At 54.1% G+C, this 13,149-nt stretch overlaps 1 protein-coding gene across 2 annotated transcripts; it reads left to right on the top strand.

The window, feature by feature from the left end:
* Nucleotides 1–746: 746 nt before the first annotated feature.
* Nucleotides 747–12,896, top strand: NELFCD (negative elongation factor complex member C/D). Of its 2 annotated transcripts, none has more exons than XM_032878886.1 (15): nt 747–879; nt 4,568–4,683; nt 4,900–5,009; nt 5,823–5,932; nt 6,989–7,096; nt 7,839–7,991; nt 8,202–8,332; nt 8,993–9,158; nt 9,460–9,594; nt 10,027–10,166; nt 11,115–11,229; nt 11,595–11,690; nt 11,769–11,909; nt 12,254–12,383; nt 12,479–12,896. In XM_032878886.1, exons 1-15 carry the CDS (start codon nt 760–762, stop codon nt 12,511–12,513), a joined length of 1,806 nt encoding a protein of 601 aa, XP_032734777.1. In that variant the 5' UTR covers nt 747–759; the 3' UTR covers nt 12,514–12,896. The 2 variants fall into 2 exon arrangements, with proteins under 2 accessions (XP_032734777.1, XP_032734778.1); XM_032878887.1 differs by having other exon boundaries at nt 765–879; nt 4,571–4,683.
* Nucleotides 12,897–13,149: the final 253 nt, after the last annotated feature.

The raw sequence follows: 13,149 nt of genomic DNA, 5'->3' as shown, positions 1-13,149 counted from the left end.
TCCTTAACAACTGCCCCACGAGGTAGGCCCTCTCTTCCAGGGCTGCATTATGACGTTTGGGAGCACTTTTTGCCTGTGTAGTCCCTTCTTCCATAAAGAAATATTTAAGATTATATATTACATGGTGTCAGTTCTTTATATCAAATATACAAATATAACCCGGGCTGGACTCACCATTACACTACTTATTGATACAACGATTTTAAAAGAAATGGAAACATTTTCGTGGGCCCTAGACACTGTGCTCCATAAGTCAGCCCTGCTCTTGTGCCCAGTTGTCAGATGAGAAAACCGATGCTCTCAGGACCGAAAGTCACACGGAAGAAGGAGTGCGGAGAGGCCCCGAACCCAGGTCAAGAGTGAGCCTGGTCTTAAACTTCTATCCGGAGCCAAAACTCCTGGGACCCACTCAGGCGGTGTTACTGGATCCTTTCGGGGCGTTAGTTCCATACTCCCCGGGAGCCTGGAGCCACGAGCCTCCGGTCTCTCTCTAAGCCCCGCCCCCTCATCCAGGCCCCGCCTCCTCCGGCTCCCGCCCAACTCGGGGTGCCCGGAGCCACGACTAAGGAGCCGCTCTCTGGGCCCCACCCCCTCGTCCAGGCCCCGCCTCCGCCGGCTCCCGCCCAACCCTGGGCGCCTGGAGCCACGACTAAGCAGTCGCTCTCTGGGCCCCGCCCCTTCCCCGGGCCTAGGCGCGCGGCCGCGGGAGGCGGGACCGCGGGACCGCGCGTGCGCTTGCCCGCCTCCCCCGCCGTGCGCATGCGCTTTGCTCGCGCGCGCTCACGGGAGAGGATGGCTGGGCCCGCGCCGGGCGCCATAATGGACGAAGACTACTTCGGGAGCGCGGCCGAGTGGGGCGACGAGGCGGACGGTGGCCAGGTGAGGGGGAGCGCCGGGCGCCCCCGACGAGGACTGTTGGTCTCCGTCGCCGGCGGGCCGGCCGTGCCCCCGCCGCGCCCGGCCCCGCGGTCGCCGTGTGGTTCAAGCACAGCGTGCCCCGCCCCCTCCCCGCCCCGGAGCGCGCCCCCTGTGCCCCCGGAGCGCCGGGCGCCCGCCTTTGCACCCAGGCCAGTTGGGCCCGCCCAGAGTGCCGAGGCCTCGCTGGGCCTCGGTTCCCTCCTCTGCAAACGAGTTGGGGCGGGGCCGGGCCAGGGGGACCCCTCCCCGGTGTCTGGGCCTCCGCGGTGTTGACCACCCGGTCGTGACCCGAGGGGCCCGCTGAGCACTCCCCTGGGGCCCCCCTCAGTGCCAGGCGCCGGTGCTTCCTGGCCCCCAGAGGCGAGTAGGGCGCAAATTCGAAGTCTTGGGCGCGGAGCCCCAAGTTTGAACAACTCAGATCTTTGAAAAAGTCCCAAGTCAGCGTGGTGAGGGGAAGAGTGGGACTCTGGTCTCTCTTCCACGTGTGTTGATGTTTGTAAACCATACTTTCCAGTGCTTTGGGCTGATTCAGTCAGTCCTTGGGCGAGGTGACACCCAAAGGATCTTCCATGGTTGACTGGAGGGTTTGGGCATGGAGGCTGAGGAGGCATCGTCCCCACCGTCCCCACCTCCCCCCGAAACCAGGTTGGAAAATCAGAGCTGGGTGCGCCAGCTCTGCCCGTGTGGCCCAAGCTTCCTGTAATCTGAAAACCCGCCCCAGGCGTGTGTTCCAAACGCAGCTTCTCAGGTCCCTCCTGGGGGGACCGTACAGCTGGCTTGGAGGGGAGCCTGGGGGTTTGCTTGTTAACAGGGGCCAACGTCAGGAGTGGAAGTACTGAACTCACATTTTGAAGGAAGAGGGGACGCAGTGGGGTGTGCGCCAGGGAGGGGGCAGGGGCGCAGGGAGGGCCTCGGAGCAGAGGTCCAAAGATGCAAAGATGGGTGTTGTGTGCCTGGCTGAAAGGAGGCCTGTGTGGTGAGCTGCCTTTGTGGTGATCTGCCCGGTGGACGCGGTGGCAGGAGGTTCTGCAAGGCAACACGTTCTGAAGGGCCTTTGATGGCTGCTGACAAGTGTGACTTGTTCAGGAGTTTGGGGCAGGGAGTGAAACCACAAGATTTGTGTGTTTGGAGGCTCTCAGTAGGGTGGATGGAGGCAGATGTAGCCGAGAGCCCGTGCCGACTAGGCACTTCCCCGCGTCATCTCCTTCCGCTCCCGGGCTTTGGAGTCGGGGGTTCATCTGCTCATTTTGTAAATGAGGAAAGTGAGGCAAAAAGCACGAGGGACCTGCTCAAGGCTGCGAAGCTAGTAAATGGAAGGATGGGGATCCGATCCAGGTCCTTTCGTCTCCACTGCCACTTGATCGAACTGCTGGGCCACCAGCGTGATGGCTTCATGCGTCCTGTTCAAAATGTCCTGTTACTTGACACATTGAACCTTCAAGTTACAGAGCGTCACAGCTGAGGCATAGCAAAGGGCCGGCTAGACCCGTGCCCTCCCTTTGTAGCCTGATAGTCCGGTTAATGCCCTCGCTTAGGCCGCTAGGAATGGCAGGAGGTTGGGGAGCTTTAATCGTGATCAAAATTGAGCGCACTGGCCCTCATGGGCTCTCGGTGATGAGAGGGGTTCACTCCATAATCATTCTCACTGCTTGGAGGAAGAAGAGGAAGTCAAGAAACGGGTGACATGAGCTGGCTTTTGAAAGATGGTGGTAGGTCAATTTCTGGGACACAAGTTCTTTTCACTCGATGCCATATTACTGGATTTGAGAGGCAGGAAGATTGCAGAGGCTACAGTGGTACTAGATCCAGACGCTAGAAGCCCAGAGCTGCTGAAATGCAGAGTTCAGTCTGGCTTCCGCTTGCAGGTGGGGACTGGCAAGAGGTGAGACTGGCCAGGTGACTGAGCAAAAGGTTCAAGTCGTGCTAGAGGTTGGATATCTTTTCTGCAGGAGACTGGGAACTTGAAGCAAGAGAGAGATATGGGATTTGTGGTTTATGAAGACTGTTGTGGCATCCGTACGGAAGACGACTGAAAGGAAGGAGTGAGACTGAGCCATTAGGGGCATGTTGCTATTGCAAGTGATGCACAAAGTAAGGAATGGCAGAGATGGGAAGAAGGGCCAGATTGGGTAGATGTGTGGGAGACAGAATTGGTAGGTCTTTGTGATGGGGTGTGGGGGTGGAGTGAGGGAGCAGAAACTGAGGGTGACTCCTAGCTTTCTGGGTTTAGGGTAGATGATGGAATCTTTTACTAAAATACAGGTTGTAGGAAGATCTGTTGAGGGGTCAGTTTTGGACCTCATGAGTTTGGAGAACTAGTGGGCATCAGGATGGACATGAGAATAGGCTGCTGACACTTGAGCCTGGAGCTTGGAGAGAGATCAGGCTAAATTCTACATTTATGAACAGGGGAGATGGCATTACACAAGAGAAGATGTGGAAGAGTATAGGTCCCAGGGAAGACACCCAGGGCTGAGTCTTCAGGGGGAAGGCCAGCCTTCCTTCACAGCCTTGCTCGTGGCTCCCCAGACAAGGAAGGTCTGAGAGAAGACCCCCAGTCTGCAGAGACAGGACCTGTTTCCAAATCAGTATCTGCAGAATGTTAGTCTAGACCAGGCGTGGGCAGATTTTTCTTGAAAGGGCCAGATAGTAAATATTTTAGGCTCTGCAGGTCCCTGTCACAACTGCTTACTCTCCTGTTACAGGGGAAAGCAGCCATGGACAAAACGTAAAATTAAAAAAAAAAAATTTTAATGGGTATCGCTGGGTTCTAATAAAGCTTTATTTACAAAAACAGAAGGATGGGATTTGGCCCTGAGCCGTAGTTTGCTGATTCCTGGTCTAGGTCTTACCCCATTATGTCAGTCACCTGGAGGTTGGTCTCCTGGTTTGTGAAGTCCTTTGGCAGAAAAAGCGGTATCTTGTCTTATATGGCCCAGGTGTCCTGGTGACAAGTACGGTGCTCAGTACAGAGCAAGTGTTAACAAAGCATCTGCTTGTTCGTTGGGATGTCAGCGTTCGTGCTGGACAGACCTTGACGTCATCACATTACCACCCAGCTTTGTTCTGAGATTCGGTGACTTGCCCAAGATTTTTTCCACCCAGAACAGGGACTAGTCTCCAGCCAGGCCTGCCGATGCAAGGCGAGTCTGTGACCTTCACTTTCTAACAGTGTATTGATGGCTTATGCCTTCAAGAATCGCTTCATCAGCCTTTGTTGGAGGGAAGCATTAAAGGGCACATATGAAATAGTCGTTGTGAACACGATAACTAGTATCTATTGAATTCTTCCTGAATGTCAGGTACTCTGCTCAGTTCTTCCAGAAATTAGATTACGGAGTCCTTACAACAGACGGATGGGAGCAGTCACTATTATTACCTTTAACAGAGGAGGAAACGGCCACCCCGCCAGCTTAGGTGACTTGTGTGGCCACTGTGCACACGTGTGCCCAGGTGGGGGCACGGCACAAGTCCATCCATTTTCGTAGCTGCCCCTTACTTGTCCTGCCCACTTCATGAGACTGTCATGAAAGTTGACAAAATGATGTATATGTGACACTTTCAAAAGGGACAGGGTGATGCGGATTTAAGGTGAGATTATGGGATACTTGTGTTAATGAAAAAATCGCTTGGCTGTTTTTACCACCAGCAGGAGGATGATTATGGAGAGGGAGAAGATGATGCAGAGGTCCAGCAAGAATGCCTCCATAAATTCTCTACCCGGGATTATATAATGGAGCCCTCCATCTTTAACACTCTGAAGAGGTGTGTGAGAAAAGGCACTGGTATGGGGAGGAGGCTGGGGGCAACTCAGAGATCTGGAGGACAGTGTGCGAAAGTGAGAGTAATGTGGTCTTGGAATGGAAGGCTGTTAGTCCCCCCTCCCCTTTAAAAATCTGAATATCCTAGCTCTCTTGTCATTGATCCCCATACCCATCTACATTCATTTGAGTGCCATGGCTTTTCTGTTACTTTTTTTAGGTATTTTCAGGCAGGAGGGTCTCCGGAGAACGTTATCCAACTCTTATCTGAGAACTACACGGCCGTGGCCCAGACCGTGAACCTGCTGGCTGAGTGGCTCATTCAGACAGGTGCTTTGTGGGTGGCCCCCATCCTGGCTGGCCACTTCCCCTCCCTGCCTTTCTTACAGACCTTTGCATCGTTACAATGCTGGTGAATTGGAAAGGCCTTGTTTGCTTTCCTGGTTTTTAAGACTTCTGTAGGTCGGAACTGAACTTCTTACCCATCTTCATCTGCCTGATTCTTATCTTTGATTCAATAATTGAGGCTTACAGATAGCCTGCGAATGTGATTCTCATTGAGCTGTTTGCCCTACCATGTTGTAGAATTACAGGATTATACAGTGTGTATATGTTCAGTGTGTCATTTTTAAGAGATCTGTTATAGCCAGCATAATTGATGGATAACGTAGGACTGGGTATGATTATGGCTTTTAGTTAATATGATCGAGGCAGAGCCTGCAAGTCCACCGAGCCTGGTGAGGACGACAGCAGGGGGTCGCTCTGCCCGGGGCAGCGCTGAGAGACGGTGTGCCTCTTGTGGCTGCCCTCTGCTCTCTCCCGCCGTGGAGGGTCTGTCTCTCCGTCCTCCCGCCTGTCCGTGTTGGCATTTGTCCTTGTCCTTACCAGCGCTGCCAAGATGCCGTGCTCCTTTCTGTGTAGGCAGACATCCTGCGTGTTCCGCCCTGTGCTCCTTTCTGAGTCTTACCATTGAATATGTAAGAAACGGTAATTTTTATGAAACGTCCCAGCTTCCAAGCGGTCAGAAGCAGTTCTGTGGTCCTGGATTCACACGCAGACTTCCGACCTGTCTACTTTTCCTAAAGCAGAGCAGCGGGTTGATGGCTTGCCTTTTCCCACCTGGTTGTTTTCATTTTCTTGCAGGTGTTGAACCCGTGCAGGTCCAGGAAACGGTGGAAAATCACTTGAAGAGTTTATTGATCAAACATTTTGACCCCCGCAAAGCAGATTCTATTTTCACTGAAGAAGGAGAGGTGAGGCGTCTGTCTTCGTTCTCTAATCCCTAGGATCTTTGGCTCATTCCACGCGTACAGTGGAGTGTGCTGTTACGTGAGTAACGTCAACAGTTGGGTCCTAAAATCAGGCTGTGAGACGAGCTGCGTCGCGTCAGGGCTGCGCTCTCAGTGCTCTGCGCAGGGTGGGGAGCTGTCGCGAGCCGGGCGGCGCCCAGGCAGTGGTCTGGGGAGGAGGAGGAGTGGGCTCTAGCGCGCAGGCTGAGTGGACTGTGCTCGTCCGCCGGGTGCCCCGGGGGAAGACACCAGGACGGGGTCCGTGTGTGGGAGATGATGGGGGAGAGTGTGGGTGGGGAGATGAGCAGGGGTGGGGGGCTGGGATGCAGATGGGGCTCCCGAAGGCGGGACGGAGGGAAGGAAGGTTGGGGGCGAAGAACCCTCGGCGACGGTGCTGTTTTCAGGAGGTTTCCGCAGTGTCAGTGGGGCGTCTTCGACCCGCCTCCCCTGTAACCGAGCCCCAGGTGTCCAGGGCACAGGCCTGCCCAGGGAGCCCTGCCACACTCAGTGGGTGGCTGGGAGTGTCCAGTGGGAAGCCTGGCCTTGGGACACATGGGAGGTGGACCCGGAGTCAGCCCGTGGGTCTGTCAGTCACACAGGAGGGGAGCTGTGGCCACCACACCTGGTGACGGACAAAACCACTGAGCTACTGGAGCCTCCTGCCGGGCCACGCAGAGATGGGTGTGTGTCACTCGCGCGTCTGCTGCGGCCCCGCGCTCCGTGGCCTCCCTGGACTCCTGTGTGTCTCCCAGAAGCACCTTCCCGACTCTCTCGTGTGCGGCGGAGGCTTGCGGAAGCCGTGAGCGGGCCTTCAGGGCCCTGGCGCTGCAGCTTAGCCTCCCGGGTGGTGTCACCGGCTCTGGGGCCGCTTCCTCTGCCAGGACTGCAGGGCCGGGGCCGGATGCTCTCAGGGGCCCTTCCAGCTGGAGCTCCTGACGGCTGTTTACACACTGTCGTCTTCACTTAAGCCCGAGCTCGACCTTTTACGCTGCCGTCTGTCTGTCTGTCTGTCTGTCGCAGACCCCCGCTTGGCTTGAACAAATGATCGCACACACCACGTGGAGGGACCTGTTTTACAAACTGGCCGAAGCCCACCCAGACTGTTTGATGCTTAACTTCACCGTGAAGGTAGGAGGCGCCGCGGCCGCAGAGGTGGGGGTGCTGACGCGCGAGGGCTGGCGGGGTGGCGAGGTGGTCTGTTTCTTCTGCAGCCTCATATTTGCTTTCCTTGGTAGGGTCTCCGCCACGTCAATAAGTCTGAACAGTTAGAAAGAAAAGCATAGAATATATATCTGTGGGGTTTTTGGGTTTTTTGTTTTGTTTTTTAAAGAATTTGTTGTTAAGTAAAGTCCACACCCAGTGTGGGGCTCGAACTTACAACCCCGAGATCAGGAGTCACATGCTCTGCCGACCGAGCCAGCCGGGCGCCCCCGTATCTGTGTTTTTGGATCAACATGAACTGTGTTTCAGAATTTGGCAGGAACATACTTACAGAGTCTGGTTGTACTGAGAGGAATCTTTGAGAATGCCCAGTTTGGGGTGCCTGGTTGCCTCTTGGAGCCCGTGACTCTCGATCTCAGGGTCATGAGTTCAAGCCCCACATTGGGCTCAGAGATTACTTTAAAAAAAAAAAAAAGAGAGAGAAAGGATGCCTGGTTTGTCTCCTTCATGTGACACAGGAAGAAACCAAGACAGGGTGGTTAGTCTGGGCCACAGTCCTGGTCAGTGGCAAGGCCAGGATTGGAATAAAGGTCTGAGAGCTGAGAACAGCCTTTGCCCGGCCCCTCACCGCAAACACAGCAGGCAAGCTTGTGGGGTGCGCTCACTGCCGGTTGACGCTCTTGTTTGGCTTCTTGTTTTTGTCTTGTAGCTTATTTCTGATGCCGGGTACCAAGGGGAGATAACCAGCGTATCCACAGCCTGCCAGCAGCTGGAGGTCTTCTCCAGAGTACTCCGTACCTCTCTAGCTACGATTTTGGATGGAGGAGAGGAAAACCTTGAAAAAAATCTCCCCGAGTTTGCCGTAAGTCCTTTATTTTGTGTATCTCAGACTAGAAGGAGGCTGCTTTGAGCCGTGCCCATTCAGACATGAATGAAATGCTTCTTCCCGGTGCACGGAGTGCAGGTCAGAAGGCCCGTCCCAGCATAGCTAATTTGCATACGGAGAGGTTGGGGGTCTGGCTCTTTTGCCGACGTTTGTGAAGCCCAAACGCTCTTCCCTGCAATTTTCCAGAAAATGGTATGCCACGGGGAGCACACGTACCTGTTTGCCCAGGCCATGATGTCGGTGCTGGCCCAGGAGGAGCAGGGGGGCTCCGCCGTGCGCAGGATCGCCCAGGAGGTGCAGCGCTTCGCACAGGAGAAGTGAGGGCCGTGTAGTTGCCAGCCCTGGTCCTAACTCAGTGCTCCCCGTGAAATCCTCCCCACGCCCCCTTGCCCTTTCTCCACAACCAGAGACTCGGGGTCCTCCTGTTTTGACAGATAAGCTTCCTTTTACCTAGTACAGCTGGGAAAGTCGGGGTAATTTTCAGTAGCTGTAGAGAGCTTGCTTTCCGACGTTTGGCTTTGATGCTTATTTCGCAAAGTAATTGATGATTGTTTAATTCACTGAATTTGTGAACTCGTATTCTCATATACTAGGATCCATCAGTAGCAAATAATGGTGGTCCTGAAACAGTTACCCAGTAGTCTCACTGTTACGCTGTAGTCTGTATCTTACAGAACTAAATGAGCCCTCATGAGCTTTATTCTCCACTAACGGAGTCTTAATAACACATTAAAAGTGTGGCTCCTTTTGGAAAGTCTGTGAGCTGCGTCCAGTCTTTCTTTCCCAGTTAGCTCTAAAGGCTGTTTTTATGGGTTGATCAGGTTCCCGGTGAATGACAGAAATACAAGAAACAGAGGGACCCAGACAGTCCCAAGTGTTCAGGATGAAAAAAGGAAGAGGCAGAGGAAGAAGGAGAGGGCAGAGCAGGGCAGGGCACTGCCTTCTTAACAATGGGATATATGCTTTTGTTCATCAAGAGGTCATGATGCCAGTCAGATCACACTAGCACTGGGCACAGCTGCCTCCTACCCCAGAGCCTGTCAGGCCCTTGGGGCTATGTTGTCCAAAGGAGCCCTGAATCCAGCCGACATCACAGTCCTGTTCAAGATGTTTACAAGCATGGACCCGCCTCCTGTTGAACTCGTGAGTTGCTTTCATTTCAGTAATAAGCTGGGATACCCGCCATGCCAATAGGAAGGGTTATTTTGCAAAGCCTGTGTTTCTCTTAAGTCCCTGAGTACAAATCAGTGTTGAAACATTTCTGTTCTTTTCCTCATCCTTCCCCATCACATCCTCAGCCCTTGCACACACTGGGACACCTGCTGGGTTGAGCATGGGAGGGTGGGTGTGAGCGGGCATGCCCCCACTGCTTCCATAAGTGTATGTGGACTTACCTGACATCTCTTTCGTGCATTCCTTTCCAATGATGCCGTGTGTCCCTCAGATTCGGGTGCCAGCCTTCTTGGACCTGTTCATGCAGTCGCTGTTCAAGCCAGGGGCCAGAATCAACCAGGACCACAAGCACAAGTACATCCATATCTTGGCCTATGCGGCAAGCGTCGTTGAGACCTGGAAAAAGGTACTGTCAGTTCTGAGAATTCCTGGGCTTTTCAGGAGACAAGGAGCTTCGTCTCTGGTATTATTTGGGAATTTTGGCTATAAGAAGTTGATGAGCCCACTTGTGTCAGAAACCTCTCTTCTAGTGTTCACGCATGAAATAGTCTAAGTGCTAAGTTTTCAAGGAAATGTGCACGGTGTCTGTAACACGTGTTCAGACCAGAATGGAAAGTGCAGCCAGAGAAACCGAGCAGGTCTCCCTCAGCCCCAGGCCCCGCCTCCCTGGCTTGTTTCTGGAAGCCGGTTGACTGTGGAGTGCGGTGGCTGAGTTGACTCGTGACTCCAGGGATGGGAAGGGGTCTGCGGGGAGAGGTGGCCAGTAGCAGGTCACCCCCCGCCCCCTGCAAAGCCACGCACGTCATCGGGATTCACGGGCTCGTGTGTGTGTTCTCAGAACAAGCGCGTGGGCATCAACAAGGACGAGCTGAAGTCCACGTCCAAAGCTGTGGAGACCGTTCACAACTTGTGCTGTAACGAGAACAAAGGGGCCTCGGAACTGGTGGCGGAGCTGAGCACGCTTTACCAGTGCATCAGGTGAGCAAAATCCAGCCCGTTCAGACTGGATCCTTCTGGAGGGAGTGGTCTGGGTTTTTATTTTACTAAAAGCTCAAAAAAAAAAAAAAAAAAAAGCTTCAGAGATACTTACTGATTTTATGTGTTTTTTTAAAAAGGTGTACAGGTCTGTATATTGGTCTGTTTTAGCAGCACGAGTAATTGTCAGGCGCTTCTGTGCCGGAAGTCTGTTCGCAAATTAGCCCCAGAAAAAGACCTGCCAGAATTCCAAAAACTGCTTGGAAGGAAAGGGTCTGTTTACAGTACACGTTAGGCCGACCAGGTGTTGCTTAGCTGAAAGGGACTTGTGACCATAGCGGTGGTACGAGCGCCCGCGGTGGTTAGAAGAGCTCACAGATGGGGCGAGCCCTTGGGTATTGGAGTCTCTCCCCTGGTGATTTGTGCTCGGGACAAGGAAAGAGTTCGCTAAACAGAACGTCAACCCATTCCAAGCTCCCTGAGTGTTTTGCATCAATGGTCTTGTCCTTCTCTACCAATAAAGTGGGGGCACCTGGGAGGCTCAGTTGGTTAAGGGACTGCCTTTGGCTCAGGTCATGATCCTGGAGTCCTGGGATCAAGTCCCACATCAGGCTCCTGCTCGGCAGGGAGTCTGCTGCTCCCTCTGACCGCCCCCCCATTCTCTCTCTCTCTTTCTCAAATAAATAAAATCTTTAAAAAAACCCAGTAAAGTGGTTTGAAGCCCACCTGGGATTCTCGTATGGTGTCGAGAGGATGCTGCCTCCGCAGACTGTCTCACGACGAGCATCTCCCTGGCCGGGCGTATGGGCAGTGACTTGCTGGGATACACGGCCTGGCCGTGGTTTTTTAAACCTGCCCAGCCATTTAGTGTTGGTGTTTTTTGTTTTTGGGGATTTTTGTTTGTTTTAAACTCCATGTAGAGGAAGCATTGTGCCTTACTTGTGCCTCTAGGTTTCCAGTGGTAGCCATGGGTGTGCTGAAGTGGGTGGACTGGACCGTGTCTGAGCCCAGGTACTTCCAGCTGCAGACCGACCACACCCCGGTACACCTGGCCTTGCTGGACGAGGTAGGAGGGCCGCGGGGCTTGGGGCGGCCGTCTGTCTGTCTTGTCCTGCTCGGGTCCGTCCTGCCAGGACGTCTGCTGAGTGCAGGAGCTGCTCTCTGCACGGCCGGCCGCTTTCTACCCTCCACGAGGATTTTCCTTTTAAGGAATTAGTCTTATTAGCTCCATAGATTTCCAGTTGTCAGCAAGGGCTTTGAAAGGATGCGGAATGGCGCAGCAGCCAACGGGGCCCCGGGCTGGGTGCTGAGGCCGCTGTCCCGGGCACCCACCGGGAGCCAGCTGGGACCGGGCTGTGGGTGCTCCGCACTGAGGGGAGCCCGGAGCTCCAGGCACAGGGCTCAGCGCGACTCCCTCCGGTGTGTTTCTAGATCAGCACCTGCCACCAGCTCCTGCACCCGCAGGTCCTGCAGCTGCTCGTTAAGCTTTTTGAGACCGAGCACTCCCAGCTGGACGTGATGGAGCAGGTGAGCGGGCCGCCCCGGGCATCGCGGAGGCTGGGGACAGGGCCCGCTCTCACGGACCCGTCTGCCCTGCTCTCGTAGCTTGAGTTGAAGAAGACCCTGTTGGACAGGATGGTTCACCTGCTGAGTCGAGGTTATGTACTTCCTGTTGTCAGTTACATCCGGAAGTGCCTGGAGAAGCTGGACACTGACATCTCGCTCATTCGCTACTTTGTAACTGAGGTCAGCAGTGGGCCTTTCGTTTCGCGTTTCACACCTTTAACACTAGCAGTGCCTTTGGGCTTAAATTTAGTTCATTTTGTCCCTGACTCTGAGAACTGTGCTTTCTGTCATCGTGGTGATCACAGTGATTAGATACCAGCCCCTCCCGCCTGCAGGAGCCATTTCCTATGCCTTACCTCCATAATCACCTGGCCGTCTTAGTGCAGGAGACCCTCTTGTCACCGGGAAGTGGAAGGGGTGGGGAAGGGAGGTGGTTCTTCCACACTGATTGCCATTTCATCAGGTGTTGGTGGGACGATGCTCAGAGGCTGTTGGGGCAGTGAGCCAGTGTTCTCTCCTCCTAGGTGTTGGATGTCATCGCTCCTCCGTACACCTCTGACTTTGTGCAGCTTTTCCTCCCCATCTTGGAAAACGACAGCATTGCTGGGACCATTAAAACGGAAGGTGAACATGACCCGGTGACAGAATTCATAGGTAGGATTGCCATGCGTGTCTCTTTGCTACCACTTTCCCGGTTGTTGTTCACCTCGTTTCTAACCCTGTGCCTGTTGTCCTTTTGTCTGTGAAAGCTCACTGCAAGTCCAACTTCATCCTTGTGAACTAATTTAGAGCGTCATCCCGAGCTGACCCAGAATGTTCTGGGAGCCCAACGGCGGGAAAGCCCTTCCAGAAGCTCTTGCTGAAGAGGCCAGTCCACATCGTGGGACTGGGCTGTGGAGGGAGGAGCTGGGTGTTCATACGGCGGCTAGTGCAGATGGCTCCCCCGAGTCGGAGCTGCCCCCGCGCCCCGCTGACCGCGTTCCTTGCCCCCAGCACAGGAGCTGGGTCCCTCCTGCGGTGGCGGGAAGCTCAGAACCTGAGATATGTAGAGGAACCACCTTCCCTGGTGACTCTTCTCACAAGAACTCAGTTAATTGATCTTTTATTGTCATTGTCTTAATTTTCCAAGAATAAATTAAAAAGCCTTTCTCTGGATTGGCAGGTGGAGGTCCTGGTGTCGTTACTCTTGTGTGTAAATAAGGCACACTCAGGCTCTCCTCTGTGGGGTCACGTACTTTATTCATCACTTGGGCAATCTCAAATGGCCATCTTCTCCCTCCACCCCCACCACTGATTCCAAGGCAACATAAGAACTGGTGAGAAGTCTGTCCTTCTGCACCACACCACGGACCACAGCTGCCAGACAGAAAACACCATATCAGGGACGGAGGAGCTTGGCAGTCACATCGTTATGGCCTTG

This window comes from Lontra canadensis, unplaced genomic scaffold (genome assembly GCF_010015895.1).
Source record: "Lontra canadensis isolate GAN:19392208 unplaced genomic scaffold, GSC_riverotter_1.0 scaffold65, whole genome shotgun sequence".
NCBI classification, from domain to species: Eukaryota; Metazoa; Chordata; class Mammalia; order Carnivora; family Mustelidae; genus Lontra; species Lontra canadensis.
Note: the sequence above shows the minus strand (reverse complement) of the source record. Positions and strands in the feature narration are given on the sequence as shown.